This window comes from Carica papaya, chromosome 4 (genome assembly GCF_054855325.1).
Source record: "Carica papaya isolate Zhongbai chromosome 4, ASM5485532v1, whole genome shotgun sequence".
Classification (NCBI taxonomy): domain Eukaryota; kingdom Viridiplantae; phylum Streptophyta; class Magnoliopsida; order Brassicales; family Caricaceae; genus Carica; species Carica papaya.
Genome location: NC_142312.1, coordinates 23,669,780 through 23,688,754, shown reverse-complemented (window position 1 = coordinate 23,688,754; position 18,975 = coordinate 23,669,780). Strand labels below are relative to the sequence as shown.

The 18,975-nt window shown below is 34.8% G+C and overlaps 3 protein-coding genes and 1 pseudogene across 11 annotated transcripts; 2 read left to right on the top strand and 2 right to left on the bottom strand.

Moving 5' to 3' along the window:
• The first annotated feature begins 498 nt into the window (after window positions 1-498).
• Window positions 499-5,069, top strand: LOC110818411 (nuclear transcription factor Y subunit A-3-like). Of its 8 annotated transcripts, none has more exons than XM_022047298.2 (8): window positions 500-716; window positions 852-917; window positions 1,648-1,689; window positions 1,886-2,296; window positions 2,704-2,795; window positions 2,884-2,955; window positions 4,134-4,289; window positions 4,393-5,069. In XM_022047298.2, exons 4-8 carry the CDS (start codon window positions 1,993-1,995, stop codon window positions 4,750-4,752), a joined length of 984 nt encoding a protein of 327 aa, XP_021902990.1. In that variant the 5' UTR covers window positions 500-716; window positions 852-917; window positions 1,648-1,689; window positions 1,886-1,992; the 3' UTR covers window positions 4,753-5,069. The 8 variants fall into 8 exon arrangements, with proteins under 8 accessions (XP_021902993.1, XP_021902990.1, XP_021902989.1 ...); XM_022047297.2 differs by having other exon boundaries at window positions 1,841-2,296; XM_022047301.2 differs by lacking the exon at window positions 1,648-1,689 and having other exon boundaries at window positions 499-716; window positions 1,841-2,296; window positions 2,887-2,955.
• Window positions 5,070-5,717: 648 nt separating this feature from the next.
• LOC110818363 (PHD finger protein ALFIN-LIKE 3-like) lies at window positions 5,718-11,885 on the top strand. Of its 2 annotated transcripts, none has more exons than XM_022047215.2 (5): window positions 5,718-6,033; window positions 6,855-6,887; window positions 9,018-9,246; window positions 10,767-10,902; window positions 11,390-11,885. In XM_022047215.2, the coding sequence occupies exons 1-5, from the start codon at window positions 5,934-5,936 to the stop codon at window positions 11,657-11,659; spliced, it is 768 nt and encodes a 255-aa protein (XP_021902907.1). In that variant the 5' UTR covers window positions 5,718-5,933; the 3' UTR covers window positions 11,660-11,885. The 2 variants fall into 2 exon arrangements, with proteins under 2 accessions (XP_021902907.1, XP_021902908.1); XM_022047216.2 differs by having other exon boundaries at window positions 5,719-6,033; window positions 11,393-11,885.
• A 1,277-nt stretch (window positions 11,886-13,162) lies between these two features.
• On the bottom strand, window positions 13,163-15,068 carry LOC110818441 (Mitochondrial substrate carrier family protein). The gene has a single exon (XM_022047342.2). It carries the CDS (start codon window positions 14,471-14,473, stop codon window positions 13,436-13,438), a length of 1,038 nt encoding a protein of 345 aa, XP_021903034.1. The 5' UTR covers window positions 14,474-15,068; the 3' UTR covers window positions 13,163-13,435.
• Window positions 15,069-16,670: 1,602 nt separating this feature from the next.
• LOC110818436 (agamous-like MADS-box protein AGL29 pseudogene) lies at window positions 16,671-17,718 on the bottom strand (annotated as a pseudogene).
• Between the last annotated feature and the right edge of the window lie 1,257 nt (window positions 17,719-18,975).

Genomic DNA, 18,975 nt, shown 5'->3' with positions numbered 1-18,975 from the left:
AAGTCAGAATTATATTATTAAAGAAGATAGAAAAATGAAACTTTATTAGTAATCTGGAGGAAGGAACCAAAAAGAAGCAACAGGCAGATGAAATTTGTTTCCCAAAAAGGGGAATTGGAAGACGTCTGTCACCCAGCGAGGTTCCAAACCCAATTTACAACACAACAAAACATGATTTTAAAAGTTTGGATAAGATTCCATCTCCGCATCGAATTAAATTATAACAAGTCACAGGGATTTAGCGAGCAGTTTCAGTAAAAATAAAAAATAAAGCGACGTGGAGGGGGGGAGGGCGGCTGAGGTTATTAAAGACGGTGAGAGCATATGAAAATGACGTCTGAATTTTCTGCCTCTATAATTTATTATTCATTACACGACAAAATACTCTAAATTCCAACCCCAACAAAAAAAACAAGAAGAAAAAATTAACATTAAATAACAACAAAAAAGAAATGATTAATCTAATATATAATATCTAATAATTTGCTAAAGTTGAAAAGTGAACAGGGCTTTGCTGATGGTAATGGTCATGATAATGGTGGTGAGGTGAGAGAGAGAGGGAGAGAGAGAGAGTCTTTCCACCAAAGCCAATACCCAGAGGAACAGGAGAGAGAAGAGTCTTTGGGGTTTGCTTTGAGGAAGAAAACATGCACGAATCCAAGCTTGCAACAATACCCATTACCTATTTCTCTTCACTTACTACCAAAATCACAAAGGTCTTCGTCTCTCTCTGTTTTCTCTCTTCTTCAAATGTTATCATGGTTTCCCTTTTTCTGCGTTTTGTTCTTTTCTTTTTCTTTTCTGATTTTGTTTTATTTTAACTCCGTTGTGTTGATGGGGAATTTTCTTAGTTATGATGAATATTTGGTTTCCGAGGATTCGCAGCTTCTAAGGTTGATGTCGGTGTTGAAATGACGGTAGGTTTGAGGTTTTTGGACTAAAATTTCTCTCCTCATGGGTTTATCCTTCTTTTTGGGTGTTCTTGTTTTTGTGATTTTACTTCTGGGACTTTGCATGTTTCAGAAACGGCTTCTAATTTCAACATGGTTCTTTACTGATTCAGGCCTGGAGTTCCTCCGCAAAGTAGTCTGTTTAACATTTCCTATTTTTGAGTTTTTGAAATCGTTCTTTTCTACTCAAATGTCTTATTTTCATACCAATGCTTTTATGCTTTTCTTCACTTTGAAGTTGACTAGATAGTTTTCCATTCAATATTTGGTTATGGAGTTAGACGCCTGCTGATCTTTCTTCTTCTGTTATTGAGTTTTGCATGATGCGTCTTGGTTGTTCAACTGATTTGTTCTTATATTTTGATTCATTGCTTAGCATGGTTTACTTGTTTTGCAATTTATCTGGAATGTGTTCAACTTCTTGTAATTTATTTTCTCCAAGTCACAAACACGCAGTATAATGTCTGTAGTGTTTGGCATTATTATTCCTTTACAATGGATGGTATAAATGGCTTTCAGATTTGCCTTGCAAAATGGAAATCAAAATAATAGCATTGAAGAGGTTTGGTCTTAAATGTCCATATACTTGTTATATCTGCTGCTATAATCTTTTAATTCTGATGAGATACGTGAAGTCCTTAGTTTACCAGTAAGGTAAACATTTTCTTGACCTTACTGATAAACTAGCTTTTAGCAGGGTGAACCTGTTCACTTTTGATGATTATCCTGTTCAAGTAAGGTCGTATTCACTTTTGATAATTATCAACGCCCGTATCTCTTCAGCTACAGTCTTTTGTTCTTTTTTGAATTAATTAGTTAAGATCTCTTTCTGGGAGACATTACAACTTTTCTTCTTTTTTTTGGTTATTATGGATTGCAATAAATAACAGAATGTCATTTGATGGTTGCTCGGATCATGGGTTGTTGATGAGCAGGCAAGCTAAGTAAGCTTTTCAGCATTTGCACTTGAGAAGAATTAAAGAACTCGTTATCATAGTCTGTGATACTTTGGAATAGTAGCTTGAGGCAGCATTGGAAGAGAATGCAACCTTTGCATAAGAAAGAATCTGGTTTAAGTTCTTCCCAATCAGCATCACCATATGTTGTTGCATGCCCATCATGGGGGCATTCTACTGATTCCAATGTCCAATCATCATCTATGACTGAAAATTTAAGCCTGAAGATGGGGGCTTTGCCACAACATTTTCATAGCACAAAACAACTGAATTTCCAGTTTCAGGACCAGGATTCATCTTCAACTCAGTCTACTGGTCAATCATATCCTGAAGTTGCTAGTATGGGTGACAGCAACCCTTATGGACAGAACACTGGTTCAACAGTCTCAGGTCTTTTCATCAACTCTAATTTTCCGTATTTTGTTTGGTCCTTCATGGGTACCATGTGGATTTTAGGTTGCAGGAGAACTTACCAATTCCTTTTCCCCTATGTTTCTTCTTTTTTCCCCCAAAATTTTCTTCTTACTTAGTTACTGAAGTTTTCACTAGAGCAATGGTGAACTTTTATCTCCTCTAACCTTGTTTTTTGTGCATTTCAATTGTGTTGAAAAGAATAGGAGTAAGAAGCTATTGCCTTGCCTTTCATGTGATTTTTTATTTCTCCGGTAGATTTAAACACGGTTTGAATTGAGTTCTTTTTACAAAATATTTTCACTGTTTTTCTTTAATTTAGGGGTCTAATACTCATCTTTTTAGGTCATGAATGTGTCTGATAAAGTTCTCTTGTGCGCATTCAGGATATGATGAAATGCACAGGAAGTCTGCTGGAGGTCACTCTAAATTAGCCTCATCAATGGGATCTCAGGATTTTGTTTTTCCTCTCTCCCAAGTTAGTTGGTCAATTATTAAGTTAATAATAGTACTGTTTGCCAGCCTTTGGGCTGAATCAAAACCTTATATATTCTCGGTTTTTGCAGCAGACTCGCTTCCCTCTCCACTATGCTGAACCTTGTTTTGGTGGTTTACTGACTCCTGCTTATGTACCCCAGGTATGGTTAATTTATCTAGAATTCAATACTATTCACTTTGTTTTCTTTTGGGTTGATGGCTTCTGTTGTAGTATTTAATGAGAAAAAGAAATAAGGTAATTTGGTGAGTTTCTTCTTAAACCCTTGTTTGAGTCCGGATGTAGTTCTTGGAAGCTTGTAATAAATAATCATGCACTTCTGTTCTTTTGGAGCATGACAGTACATGAAAAACCATCCTGCTAGTTTTTTTCGTAGAAGCATTTTCATGTGGTTCGATGTTTACTGAAAAGTTTTAATTGATTGGTCTTGTTTGTCCAGCAAAACACCATTCAACAGAGCATTTATAAATGAAATATGAAGCTATTAGGTTGACTATAATATATCTATTATGCACTTTGTCTCTATTAAAAATAAGAAATATTAAGCACTTTTAAGTGCTTAGGCTTCACTTTTTCCCTCCTACTAGAGTATCTCATTTATGTGCTTTTCTCATTGGTCAGGGGAAAGTCTATGTAAAACTTTATTTTTAAAAAAAGGTCTATGTAAAACTGCACTAGTTCTTTTCTTTTTGTTTTTAAGGTGTATTTATTTATGTCTATATAGAGTCTAGGATTTCACTATTTTCACCAAGTGGCGACTTCCTTGACATCATTTATGTTGTTCTTTAAAAGAATTTTTGGAAAAAAATTTGCAATAGGTTCTTTAAAGTTCATAAAGGGGGCGTGTGTAGTATTAAGCCTTTTAATAATCTATTTTACAATATATTTTACTTTGCATCTTTCCTTTATTTATTCTTCATTTCTTATGTTATCTTAGTGATTCTGTGGTAGGAATTCACTCATGTTTTTACGCTTGGGAGGCCACTATCTATGTGGAATGCCATGCGTTTACTTTCAAGATATAGAGGCAAAATTTATTAAAACTAGGCATAGTTGTTTCTATTAGCTGTTTATAACTAGAGAGGAAACACGAGAGGTTCCCGGATATCTTATTTAATTTTGATTTATGCTTTCAACACTGTGTGTTCTATAAGCAGTTCATTCTCGATATTCCTTTTCTTTTCATTTCATTTAAATGATTACCTGAAGATTAATGTAAACCATGTTAGTCTTTCTTTTTTTCTTGATGAGATGTGTATTCTCTGTTACCCATTCATGATGTCTTCAATGCTGAAATGTCAACGGATTCATCACCCACAGGTGATGGGGATAGTTCCTGCTCGAGTGCCTCTACCTCTGGATATGAAAGAGGATGGACCAATTTATGTCAATGCAAAGCAATACCACGCAATTCTTAGGAGGAGGAAGCATCGGGCCAAGCTTGAGGCTCAGAACAAACTCATCAAAGCCCGGAAGGTCTGTGGCTCCTAGGTTTTCCAATTCTTGTTGAATCTTTAATTACAGCATATTTTTGCTAAGAAACTGATCAAAGTGATTTTCCCATGTTATGTGTTTGTAGCCTTACCTTCACGAGTCTCGACATCTTCATGCCTTGAAGAGAGCAAGGGGAACTGGTGGACGCTTTCTTAATACAAAGAAGCTCCAAGACTCCAAATCTACTCCCGCAGACCGTGTTCTGGATGGCTCAGGCTCTCGTCAACTACATGTGGATGGGAATATGTCGGAATCTGAAGTTCATCATCCTGAAAATTGCAGAGGCGGTGTTTATGCTGCTGCCTGCTCCGACATCACTAGTGCTTCTACAAGTGACAACTTATACCCACAACAAGAATTCAGGTTCTCGGGCTATCCATCTCGCGGTGGTGGAACAATTTACAGTCAATCAGGCGGCCTGCATCATCTTTCTGTCCTCCTGTGAGAGGTGAGACAAGCAGTGGTCATCATGGCAGTCTGTATTTTGGTTCAGTTGCAGAATGCAGCTGCCATTGTTCCATTGGGAAGTCATCCTTGGCTCTGTTAATTTGCTTGTTAGTTTCACTTTTTTTTTATTGGGTTTTTTGAAAAATCAGGAACAGATCTTTCACTCTGGTTGTCCGCATCATTTTGGATGGTGTTCGGAGTGATATTACGTCATGTGATTCATGGTTAAACATGGCAAGATTTGCGTATGTTTGGTGCTTATCATTAGTGTTCTCATCATGCGATTGCCTGGTGACTTTTGCGTTTTGACACTCACCATAATAGTCCAGAGTGATATTTTTACAACTTGTTAATCAGTCGGTTGCTAATGAGTGTAGCTTGGAAACACAACTTTGCATTTTCAAAGTTTAGTGCAAGACAATACCAATGATTAATTTTAAGAATCACACAGATTATTTTTCGTGTAATATTTGTGGAAAAACTTTAGTGTAAAAAGATTTTTGGAAATAATAATAATAATAATAATAATAATTCTATTATTATCAAATTTGACCCATTTAATCATTTATTGGGTCTGATTTTAATGATCTCATACATGATATTTTTGATGTATTAATTCTTGCTAAATTTAATACATTTTTTGATTTACGACAAAATTAATAAAATATTAGACGTAATATATGTTATTAATGTAGATTTGATCATAGTACACAAATGGCAAAACGTTCATTCACAAAGCATACATCCCATCGCAAATCAGACGGCAGAGAATCTTCTGTTACCGACTGATTCCACACATGACATCCACGGGATAATTAGTCTCCTGTCAAATCATCAAATGACATGTCATCCACTCATGCTTCCACGTGGATGGTATTCGTAGAACCGTCCACATAAAATCTTTACCCACTCTCCGTTTCCTACACACACACACACACACACAGGTTTATTTTTCGACAATCGGACTCGACGCAGCTTTCTCAAATCTACTTAACCCGATTGACAAATCCAGATTCAAATCCGTCTACTTCCCGGAGTTTACCCCCAACAAAACTTATAATTCCCTTTCTGTCCTCTCTTCTCTATTTAGCGCTCTTATTTAACCCTGAATTGTTTTCCGTTTTTCCATGACTATAACATCAAGAAAAAAATAATCTCTCTTCTGACGGACACAGAGAGATGGAAGGAGGAAGTCCACAGTACAATCCGCGCTCGGTGGAGGAGGTTTTTAGAGATTTCAAGGGACGACGAGCCGGCATGATCAAAGCTCTCACCACAGGTTTTTGTTTCTGTTCTCTCCCCTTTTATTGAAAGTTTAAATAATGGGAAGGAAAAAAGCTAAGGGGACTGTTTTTGTTTGTTCGTTTTTCGAATTTTGGTTTTTATGCTGTTTTGTGCCTGGGGAGAATGGGGTCTAGTGCTTCGTCTCCGCTTTGTTTCCACTGCACGAGTCCCGTTTTTGGTTCCGTTTTAGAAGTGATGAAGATTTTGAGTTATGATGTTATTCTTTTTCCTACTGTTTTCTTCTTTTCAGTGGAAATCTTAGGTAGCGTGTTTTCCTTTCGTTTTGTTTGGTTAAACAACGTCCGGTTATTTTGTTTTCCGCAACTTGAATTCATGTGGTAAGGAGAACTGAAAATATCGAATTCTGTTGGGTTTACTTGAACCAGAGATTTGAATTTGCAGTTAATTGTTGAGCTTTTTATTCTTTATATCTTCGATTTTTCTGAAATCGAATGAGACGCAATGTGGCTTCTTGTTGTCTACTAATTAGTATTTTGGTTTTGGTTTTTAATACTTCTTCTTCTTTTTTTTTTTTTGAGAGAATGGAGAACTTATTGAACCTGTTCGTTCTAATTTTTTTTGTGTTTTATTTTTTCACAATTCTACTGCCAGTAATTTTGTTTACCTGGAGCTTACAATTTTTGGGGTAGGAGTAAACATTTAAACGTTAATTTATTGAATGTTGGAGGCTAGTTTAGGATCCCTGTCCGCAAATTTACACAAGGAAGCTTTTTTTTTCTTTTAAACAGATGAATTTTGAAGATAGGTTTTAAGTTTTTTTAGTGCTTATCAGCTTTTGGTTTTGTTGTCTTGTAGATGTGGAAGAATTTTACCAGCAGTGTGATCCTGGTAAGTCTTACTTTTCTCTTTGTTTTCTGTCTGTTTATGTCTTTAGCATATGGTATTCTGTTTTATCTAAGCCATGAATTGGTAGCATCAAACAATTACATGCTTATTAGTTCCCCACAGTTATGCCTGGGAAAAATGCTTATGAGCTTATGATAAGGATTATTTCCTGTAAAGAGTTTGGTTAGTTTGCCATTAGAACCTCTTTAACTTGATTTTTTGGAGTTAGTTGACAACTATAGTTGTATTATCACTTGAATTGAACCTTGATGATTTTGGTTTTATTATAGATATGCTCTTTGATTTGTAAATTTTTGTACATGGGCGGCACCCCCTTGGTGCCTACACTCAGTATATTCTCTATTCTTCTATCTCAAAAAAAAAAAAAAAGTATTACTTGAACTGAAATCTATATGGAAGTCTTTATTTACTTGATTTTTGACTTATGTTTTGTGCTTATAACCAACCATTTAGTGCTATTTTCTCAATGCAATGGAAGCTTGATTATTCCACTGTGTTCTTTTTTTCCAATCAACCAATGTTTTTGCCAATTCCTGCTCACAGGATTCTTGTCTGGCTACTTCTAGGCCACAGAGTTGTATCTGGTAGTTAGCGAAATCTCATAACATAGAAACTAACATGAATTCACTCTTTGTAATATTCTGCATTAATTTATAAGAGAAGCAATGCAATTATAGGTGTTCTGTTCTGTCACTTGTTTGTCCTGATGCGAAATATTTCTGCCAGTGGTTATGTCTTGCTATATTAATTGATAGTCATTCCCTTTTTGTTACTTGATTAACGAACAGTGCAGACAATTCATTTGGTTGATTGCTGACGATCATTACTTTGATGCATGTATTTGGTATCATCACTAATATGCTTTACCATTTTTGCTGGTTATTATTATTATTTTTGGAGATTTTTTTTGTACTATAGTATTATCCTGTGGTTAGTGAGAGGTGATGACTTTGGAAACTATTATAAACTGGAGTGATTCACTTTTTTGTTATTGTTCGCTGACAATTTCATTTGGTTGATTGTTGACAATCATTACTTTGATGCATGCAACTGGTATCATCATTAATATGCTTTACCATTGCTGCTGGTTATTACTAATATTTTTGGAGATTGTTTTCCTACTATTGTATTTTCTTGTGGTTGGTGAGAGGTGATTACTTGGGAAGCTATTATAAACTGGAGCAATTCACTTTTTTGTTGTATTCAGGATGCGTTTAGTTGAGATGATGTCATCTATCTGAGAAGTCAATCCATCCATAGGTGTTCTCTTTGTTACACGTGTCCTGATGTGAGACAATTTTGGCCAATGGCTTTGTCATGCAATTCTCACTTGGGACAATTTGGCATCTTCTGTTACCTTGTCGTTACTTGAATAAGTTATCAGGATGGAAAATTCATTTGGTTGATTTTTTCTTTTGCCATGGTGCTTTAAAACCACTTATTACTCTCTTGTAAATGTACTGAAAATTTGATCCTTACTAGGGAAAATTACAGTTTCACTTCCTGCTATTTGGTCTTATTGCAGGTCATATATCTGGGATTTTTTTTTATAATGGTGTTTGGTACTCTATTGTTTGATTTTGCTGAATGGATCATTTGTTTTGGTTCAGGAGATGTTTATAGCCAATAGTAGGCATAGCAAAATGGTTGATCATCAGTAAGGAGATTCTTTCTAGCATTTTGTTACCACTGTTTTCCTCTTGGCTTTGAATTAGTAGTATGATTAGCTTGTACCTCAAACTAGCTTCATTCCATTCCATATTCTGAAGTACTGTATTCTTTAATAAGATTATTGATAATAATCGATGTACTGCTCCGAATTAAGGGATAATGCCGCCACAACATTTTCTTTCCATGCATTTTCTTGGCTTTCTTGGTTGGGGCATGTTATGCCATGTCAATTAACCCTTTAGGTAAGCAATGCAAATCTTGCCCATGGCCTTGACAAAGAAGATAAAGCCTGATGTTTTCCGTTTTTTTTAAATTTTGTACACAATTTCCATGCATTTATTGCCTAATTGGTATTTTTCATGCTTGATTACTTACTTTTTTTAGCTGTTCTACTCAAGTTTCGTGCTACTTGGATTTACATGTTCTATTTTGGTCCTGCAGAGAAGGAGAATCTATGCTTATATGGCTTTCCCAATGAGCAATGGGAAGTCAATTTACCTGCTGAAGAAGTGCCGCCAGAGCTCCCAGAGCCTGCATTGGGTATTAACTTTGCAAGAGATGGGATGCAAGAAAAGGATTGGTTATCTTTAGTTGCTTTTCATAGTGATGCATGGTTGCTATCTGTTGCCTTCTATTTTGGTGCCAGATTTGGATTTGATAAAACTGACAGGTAATTTTAACTGAAACGTGAGTTTTTTCTTTACTCATTATAAATAGTAAGATTTTACCCTTTGCTGGTGTGTTTTATCCAATATAATCTGGCAGGCATCTAGATATTTTCTCCTTCATCTGGCTAAGAGCTTTCTCTATGGTGTTTAGTTCAACTATGATGTTGATGCACCTTTTTTAACCCATTCCCCTGAGTTGTAAGCCTCCATAGTTTGGTCAATGGGCAGCCAGAAAATCTGCTTCCCCCTTAAATCATGTTTGGGTTGCTCTTCAGTTTGTTATAGTTCGATTAAGTTATTGAAACAATTAGTTTTGAATTTATTAAGCTTATTTTGTCTTAATTGCATGTGTACTAAGTATGACTGGTTTGCTGAATGAAATACAGCTGGAATATAATAGCTATTCACTTGGAATGGAATAATGTTACAATAGGATAGTGATTACATTGCAACATTTGATTCATAATTAGTGAAATCGCATTAATAACTCAGTATGATGTTTGTCTCGATTGTATTAATGACTGGAAAAAGTTGTAATAAGTTGTAAATGATATAATAGCCCTATTTACTGAATTTGTTTAAAAATATTTTTATTACATGTATATATTATACAGGTAAATTGATAAATTTTCATATAATTAATTTAGTTAGTAAAATTATATGTATTATATCTTAATTCTTATTTCAGATTATCTTAATTTCATGAAATCATAAACTTCATATAAATTAATCTAAAACCGTCTTAATCATTGAAATTCTTTTGTAATTTTTTCTTAAGATTCAATTTAAAAGAATTTCTCAATTAATTAAAAAGTTTTCAAATATCAAATCATCTTATAACTATAAATTTTCAAATATATTTTAACTTTATAAAAATAAAAAATTGATCTTTTAATTATCCACCTTGGTGAGTAAAAAAACAGTGTTCTTAAAACTAAAATTAGTTAGTTTAGAGATAATCCTGATTCATGACCCTTCAATCATTAAACAAGTTTGGAGCTTTTCCAGTTGTAGTAATTATAATGTAATTCTGATTTAACCAGCCTAACAGTTATAATAGGTTTCTGTCACATAATAACTGTTATATTTTTGGCATATTCCTATCTTATACAGTGAACCAAACATGCAATAAATGAATAGGTGCCCTAGTTCTTGGTAGCTGTTGCTTTTGTAGTTGGAAAATCATGTCTTTTTTTTTTTTTGTCTTTTGTTTCATTAGTCCAACGGTCTGCTTGTATACCATTTTCTTGACATGAGCATGGTACGAGTGAGTAACTAAGGTCTTTCTTCTCTTTTCCCCTTTTATATTATTTTCAGTCATATACTTTAAGCATTGCAGGTCACAATGTCATTGAACTTTGTTTAAATGTTGGAATCTCATGTCTGTAGAGGAACATACTTACAGTTCTGGAGGAAAGGAAAATTACCTTCTGTGACAATGGGATATTACTGATTTTTTTTTTTTTTTTTTTTTTTCTGAATTAGATATTCTATTTTTTAATGGAAGGCTGTTTGGATGCAGGAAGAGGCTTTTTAACATGATTAATGAGCTTCCAACAATATTTGAAGTTGTAACTGGTGCTGCAAAAAAGCAAGTAAAAGAAAAGTCATCAGTGTCAAATCATAGCAGCAACAAATCTAAGTCAAACTCCAAAATGGTAAAAAGAGAACTCTCTGCAGATTTCCTGTTCCTTTTGTTTAAAGTTAAGATTGTACTGTCAAATTTTCATGGCAGTTTTTCCCGTTAATTTAGAAACCCATATTGTATACTAAACTTGGTAATCATGGAGGTGTTGATATTAAACTTCTGATGGTGGCTGTTCCCCTGATGTGGATCCTATATTCTCGTTGTAGCTTTATCAGTCATGAGAAGTTTCTTCTTTTTGCAACAGAAACTGCTCATGACTGTTCTTGAACCTGAGCCTTCCCCTGGCAGACCACTGGGCTAGTTCCCAGGTCTTGTCATGAAAAGTTACTTGACATGATGTTCTAGTGTCTGAAGTTTAATTTATTGAGGAACTTGTGTTCACCATTAATGAGCATGTGCTTTGTTTCTTGCCTGATATTCTATTGGTAATACTAGGGCTATTATATGATTTCTCTGATTAATTGGCTATTTGCATGTTGATGTTGTCGTGACAAAAGCAGCGGGTATCCGAACCCCAGGGGAAGTTTTCAAAAGCATCACAAGCAAAGGATGAAGATGAGGGCATGGATGAGGAAGAAGAGGATGAGCACGGAGAGACCTTGTGTGGGGCCTGTGGTGAGAACTATGCATCAGATGAATTCTGGATTTGCTGTGACATATGTGAAAAGTGGTTCCATGGGAAGTGTGTGAAAATCACCCCAGCTAGGGCTGAGCATATCAAGCAATATAAGTGCCCGTCATGCAGCAACAAGAGAGTGCGCCCTTGACAAACATGTTGGTGAAATTGGCTCCCAGCTTAACTTTCTTCTTGGTGGAATTGACTAACTGCGCCCTGTTTGATCAGCTTTTTTTCTTTTTTACCTTTTCTGCTAGCAGTGCAGGATGTGAATGGTACTTTTTTTTAGGTATTCTCAGTATCAGAATGTAATGCTATTTATTCATAGTTTGATCAGGATGTTTCCATATGAATGTCTAGTTATCCTCTTTCTAGTAGGTGGATTCTTTGCTCTGGTGAAGTTCCTCGGTGTCTGCCATACTGAGTGTTCATATATACTCTCACCACTGGCTATTGAGTGAGGGGCCATTAGTTTCATATGTTGAAATGAGGAATTCCCATAAATGGCTTTTGAAATCCTGAAGTTGGTGACCTGTATTTGTGATGCTTATTGTTTTGACTTGCTTCCTGGGTTGGGTTTCTGATTTTCTAGTTTGGTGGTGATTTTGATTGAGACTTCGGAATCATGTGGAAGCGAGACTACTGATGGGTTCCATGTGCTTCAAGCAAGAATTTTTGTTATACCATTTGACAGCTCCTGAAACCAAACGAACGGCTCATTCGTATCATGTATGTACACGTGTATATATATGCATGCATGGGAAAGGGCAGTTATGGTAAACCATTTTATGTTAGGATTTCATAAATTCCAGTACGATTGTTAGGTTTTAAATTTACGCTATAAACCCTCCAGTATTTTCACTTTAAATCAGATTTCCAAAAAAGATTATTTTGAAGTAACAGGAAAATGTGCAATATCAAGTGGGAGAAAATGCTGCCACTTGGGATATTGTGGGGGGACTACGTCACGCAAGAGATGCTTTCTTTTTTTTTTTTTTTTTTTTTTTTAATTTTTTCTTTTATTTAGTTATTAAAATTTGAAAATTTATTTAGGATAGCAATATGAAAAGATATGTACGGAAAAAGACACTCAAAATGGGCAACCCGTCAAATTATTTGTCTCTACTCGATACCCATCCTACATTTTCTCACTAATTTCAAAATATTCCAAAAAAAAAATTACACTATTAATATTTTTAAATATTCTTCATAATTATAACTTGATTACATTTGACAAGATAATGGGTTGAAGATATAATATATATATATATATATATATATATACACTGTATGAGACGAGGATGGAAGACAAATTTGAACAGTGGGTTGGGACCTGTAGTGGAGTCCCTCACGCCCAAAGCTCTTAGTTTCATTCTTACTAAATATGCTTCAAACATTCTAATTATCACACAACAATCAAATAAATATATTTTATTATGTAGACAACATAACATCTAGAAAAAAACCCAAATATACTCTCAATTTCTTTTTTTTTTTTTTATAAATATTTTCAATATCGTTCATTAATAAAATTTTATTATATCATACGCTTGTACCACTCCAGTTGAGTCCAGTGTGATCTACTCGTAGACTTGGATTACCATGGGCTTCCATCCATACTCCAGACTTTTACTTCACTCTCGGGAAGATGAGATTACAGAAACCAGAATATCATCCCTAATTGCATTATTTGCCAACTAAATCCTTTTTTTCCCTTTGTTTAGTATGACAACAAGAGGGGAAAAAAAACGATTAGCATCTACATTTGGAAAAACCTGCATTTGATTACAATGATCAGCCTTCCTAGGCCAAGCAGATGTAAAAGAGAAAGGGGGGGGGGGGGAAAAAAAGATAATGAGAGACAAGTTATAAGAAAAAGTAAAGACGGTTGTTTGGGAACAAAGGATTTTCTCTATTCGTGATTACATTAGACTAGACTCTCTTTATTTTTTGCAGATAAGCGTTTGAGAAACTCGTAGGTAGTAATCATAGTTGTTGCAGACATGGACATAGAAGCCCATCTTGGCCCCAAACCTCTGTAACAAGCCGTCCAACCACCTTCCTTCACCAAATTCCTTACTGTCTGTCCAATTGTTGGTCCGCGCCGCCCATTCTTTTCTCCATCCAAAACCTGCAATCTTGTCTTTATTGTATCAAGTGGCATTGTAATTAAAGCCGAGACACCACCTGCCATGGCTGCACTGATTCCTTGAACAGCCATTACTGTTTTTGAATCTGGTCTAATGATGTTACTCCCATTCTCATTCCCTTCTTCGTCTTTCTTGCAGAAGTAACATCCAACACCACCCCAAACAAGTCTTTGTGCAACAGAGTAAGATCCCCACCAAACTGCATTTGATGGAGCATATGTCAAAATTGATATTCCAAAACCTCTATACAGTCCTCTTGCTCCATCACTGCTGAGTATCTTTCTAAATGCATCAATACCGTTTACATATTTACACGTCGATGCATTGCCAACTGAATTCCTACCTCCTTGAACCATCAGTCTTTGGCTTACCACATCAACTGGGGTCCAAACAAGCTGTGCGGCCATGGCGGCGCTCAACCCAGCAACTGCATTTGCAATTGTAGCTGCCGTGGCTTCCGGGAACCCTAGCCTAACCGTAGCACTCCCCACATTACTCTTAGTGACCTCCAACGCCGTCATGTACAGCGCTCGAGCTGGGATCGTCCCCATCAAGGAAGTACCGAACCCTCTATACAAAGCTCTAAATCCTTCATGTTTCACGATCGAAATTGCTGTCCTAAGGCAAGAAAGCTGAGATTGAGCTACTTGTTGTCGGGTTTTCAACACAACAACAGGGTAAAGCGTCGCGGAAACTCCCGAAAACAGTGCAGCGCCGAGGAGGAAGAACTTGGATTTGTCGAGCATTTCCCAATCAATATCCGCCGGGATGTGAACCTCTTGCGCCGATTCCTCCTCGGCCGCACCTAGATTCATCTTTGCCACTTTCAATAAACCCTCCTAAATATTCACAAGAATTTCACTCGCAAATCCCGATTAAAATCCCCTTATATATACACAAAGTCCTAACAATCTCTAACTGTACAAGCTCGATAACTCCAGAAAAACAACCAAAAATATGTACATATATCCAAAGAAACCAAAGTATAATATAAAGGTGACGACGTCAAGAAGGTATCAAAATGAAATTATTAAAGAAAGAAAACAAAGCTTTTAGTTTTTTGCTCGCGCAACCAGGTTTTTGGATCCAACCCGAACCATTACAGCAAACGGATCTAGCATTTCTCTGTAAAGCAACAGGATCTAACACTTGACACAGATCATTCTCGCCGCCGGCGACCGGGAAATATCGCCGGTAAGTTCGGATCTGACCGAAGAAACCTAGGCTTTAGCACCCTTGACGGACGTGTAAAGAGAGGTATATATAAACGAAGATAGATGCAGAGATACTTTTGCGAGAGAGAATTCTATTTACAGTTAAGAGAAGAGAGGCTAGGGTTTGGTTGGTTATGCAGTGTGCACATGGAGAAATTTAGGGATTTTTAGAGAGAGAAAAACGGGTGACCGTAATGGCAGGTTTGTTTTCAGGGAAAGAGGAGGAAACCGAGAGCGGAACCAGGAATGGTGCGACAAGGACACGTGGAGGTAACTGGGTAGTGGGATCCGGTACGGGTGCGATTGTCAGATAATATTCGGAGATTAAATAGTGGAAGGAAATGAACCGTCGATGGAGTATAGTTCAGGGGATAGTCCAACAATCGGACGGCGCAGATAGAAGGAGTACGAGCAAGTTGTCCGATGTGGGAGTTTAGGTGTAATCCATATCCCGGGTGGCGTGCAGCTGACGTGGCACCAGGTGGGTTGGGCACACGTTCCTATATTTGTTTTTTAATTGTTAATTTTTAATTTTTGGGTCATATATTCCAATCTGACCAATCAAACACTGAAACATACTCAAAACGGCACCGCTTAACTTGTATCTATAAAAAAAATGAAGAATATAAATAATTTATTGATTAAATAATCAAAATGAGGAGGGGAAGGAGAGTAGTAGAATTACAATGGGCCAAAGCACGAAATTGGAAAGTCGGCTACCGGTAATTATTAGTTATCTAAACGGTTCACTTCCATCACTATTTTATAATTATTTATTTGCTTAGTTAATTGATGAGTGGCAAGAATATAATTTTTCAGATTTAACAAAATAAAATGAATTAATTACGTAATTATTTTAAATATTATTCTTTTTTCAATAATTTCTAATTTAAAGTAAGACTTCTAAGTGGGATTTGAGTTTAAAATAAGTTCTGATAATCTATTAGAGAAAAAAAAAAAAAAGAAAAGAATGAATACTATAGAATTCTTAAGAATTTCTTCCAATATCATATACATAATTAACACATTTATCATAATTAGAAACTTCAATCTCGTATTAAGTTCACAATTATTAATATTATTATTACTATTAATATCGTCATTATCATCAACATCAATATCATTAATAGTATACATATATATTCTTTAATCATATTTTAGAATATACTCTAATAGGTGCCAACATTTTCTGAGGAGTCATCATACTCATACTATTGAGGAATAAGCAACGTACTTATAATCATACTTGCCTAATTCAAATTTCTGTATATTTAATTATTTGTTACGTAAATGACACATAATTCTAATTCGTACAAGTTTTAAATTTATTCTAAATAATTTATATTTTAAAATTTAGAAAAAAAATTATAATAGTTAATGAAATACTACCGAAACGATAAACTGATTAATTGTTATCAAACTGTTATTTACATATTTTTTAATATTTATGCTTATTTTTTTTTAAAATGTTATATTTCATGGAATAATATTCTAAATACAATGAACGCAAGGAAACATGTAAAATAATTAAATATTTGTAAATGTTTATAAATGGGTATGGAAATTTATATATAGGTGTGGAAATTTACACCTACTATAAAAATAAAATGGAGTAAATTCTTCTAAAATGGTAAAAAGTACATCCTAGATATATGACTTTAAACATAACTTAGATAATATATATATATATATATTTTAAATTAGTAAAATTAATAATGTGTACTGTATTAAATATTACTAACTACCTGCATAGTTAAGAAGGAAACGAGAAAATTAATCATTAATTATAGTTTTATTAGCCATGACTGACAACCATCTAGTTTATAATTGTGGGTGATAATACAGTAAACTAAAATGAGATGGTATACATGTAAAATGCTCATAACAATTTCTTCTTAACCTACTTTCATCATCATCATTAAAATCATCATTAGTTTACAGCTTGCCATTGTCATGATTAGCAGGTATAGTGTTGGATAACAGGAGGAGTGCATCAGAGGCTTCAAGCTCGTTAATCCTCTCTATCACATTCCCACGAACATTATTAGCCAAAGCTTTCAGATACACAAGTTCATCCATCTTGTTCACCTTACTTACAGATTTCATGAACTGGGTAGCCCCACTTTCTCTCAGAGATTTCTCCAGCATATCACCCCGCTTCTTCTCCGCCGCAATCTGTCTGTTCAGATCATTGAGTTGACGGTTCAGCTTCTCGATTCCGCCGTCGTTGGAGACGTCTGTAGTTGCAGAGGTATCGTTGTCGAGAAAGCGACGAGTGATGGTGTCGACGCTCGGGTGGCCGAAAGAGTAAGGTTTGCCGCCGGGGGAGAAAACGACGACGACAACCTCTGCACCGCACAAGGTGACGAGCTCGTTGGCCTTCTTGAAAAGGCCAGTACGGCGTTTGGAGAAGGTGACTTGCCTTGAGCTGCTGTCTTTCACTACCTTCATCTCGATCTTTCGGCGACCCATGATTCAGAGTTGGTATTGAAGTAGAGGAGTGGTGAATGAGTTTGTTGAAGCAGAAGGGTTTAATTTATAGAAGTGGGAGGTGGGTTGTGATTGGTTTCCAGAAATGGGTAGTTTCATTTTCATTGGTACGACCTCGGATTTCTGGTTTTTGGTTTTGGTTTCTGGTTTTCCCGATTAGGAAACCTCTTTATGAACCTTCTGCCTATGGATTCACTAGTTTTTCCTTCTCACATGATTTAGTTCTGTGGTTTAAAATTGTTCTCATGATGGGAAACTCAATCAATGTTTTTCTTTTTTAAATGAAAATGGTTTTTGTTAATTTCACAAAATAAATATTAAATATTATTCTCTATTTATAGGGCAGTAAAAATAAATTTTGGTGGGGTGCAATGTACTCTTTACTGGCCAGTAGTAAATGGTAAGTATCATTGATGCATTATGGGAAAAGTGGAGCTAAAGAGGAAGAAGAGTATTATGCTTCATGTCTCTCCCCCCCCATTTAGATCAAGCAAAAAGAAAAATCATAATTTTTTTTTTAAAAAATAAAATAATAATTATTATTTCAGAAAAATTTGTCAAAATTACGCGGTAGATACAACTCTTTACCTTATACGTAAAAAATATTATTTCTGGTCTAAAAAAAAAAGGAACTTGTTAAGGAATTATTAAAAAATATAACTTGTGTCCATTTAAAATGCTGTCGTATAAGTTATGATCACTTATTACTTATTTTAAGTGTGTCTATATATAATTTCTTTTATTGTATGTTTATTTTTGTTTCAATAATAACATGACAATCAATAATTTACTTACTATATTCATAAAAAATATATTATTCATATTTAAAATGTTGTCTGATATAATATTTAAGATATACTAATAAGTATTTAACTTAAGCATTTATACACACAATTAAATATGTTAAATAGTTAATAGAATAAAGTCAAATATTTAATTAAAATATTTATCAAGATTAAATGATGTCGTATTAGGTCTCTTCTCCCTGTTGTGTGTTATGTGTGATTGGGATGTTCTATTTTATTTTATTAGTTTTTTTTTTAATAATTTAGTAATATATTTTTTGATTTCGTATTTTAGTGTTCCTTATACTTTGATCTTCTACCATTAGGTCGTTATTTTTATAATCTTCTTTCTTAATATTTTTTTTTGGAGATATAGATTTATACTGCAAATGAGATACTTAACAGCAACATTATACGTTATCATTTTGGTTTTTTGGTTTGTGGTTTCTAGTTTAATTCTTTTATTATAACTATTTTAGTACGGTATTATGGTTAGCAACATTACAAAACTCCATTCAATGAGGTTAACCAAAAGTGAAGCAAATCATGTTATCATATTGGATATAGTGGGAAACACAACCTAAAGAACTTTTTCTTTTATTTAGACAGATAGTTTATACGCCATGCCAAACTTTGATAAATATGACATAATGTTTATGGAAGCATAGTCAATGGTTGTTAACTACATTTTGTGTTAATAATATAACTTTAAACACATTGAATAAAGATGTGGTGAGATTTTCTCAAAAAATAAAATATATAATTAATCTTATATAGAGATCAACAATCATGTACTACTTTGATGTGGGATTGTGGTATCCTAATCTC

Bases quoted from the DNA above. Each gene is read 5' to 3' on its own strand.
- LOC110818363 (XM_022047215.2), top strand. From the start codon at position 5,934: ATGGAAGGAGGAAGTCCACAGTACAATCCGCGCTCGGTGGAGGAGGTT. The intron at 6,888-9,017 runs GTAAGTCTTACT...TTGGTCCTGCAG, and splicing joins TTACCAGCAGTGTGATCCTG to AGAAGGAGAATCTATGCTTA. The intron at 9,247-10,766 runs GTAATTTTAACT...GTTTGGATGCAG, and splicing joins GGATTTGATAAAACTGACAG to GAAGAGGCTTTTTAACATGA.
- LOC110818411 (XM_022047300.2), top strand. From the start codon at position 1,993: ATGCAACCTTTGCATAAGAAAGAATCTGGTTTAAGTTCTTCCCAATCA. The intron at 2,297-2,703 runs GTCTTTTCATCA...GTGCGCATTCAG, and splicing joins CACTGGTTCAACAGTCTCAG to GATATGATGAAATGCACAGG. The intron at 4,290-4,392 runs GTCTGTGGCTCC...ATGTGTTTGTAG, and splicing joins AACTCATCAAAGCCCGGAAG to CCTTACCTTCACGAGTCTCG.
- LOC110818441 (XM_022047342.2), bottom strand. From the start codon at position 14,473: ATGAATCTAGGTGCGGCCGAGGAGGAATCGGCGCAAGAGGTTCACATC.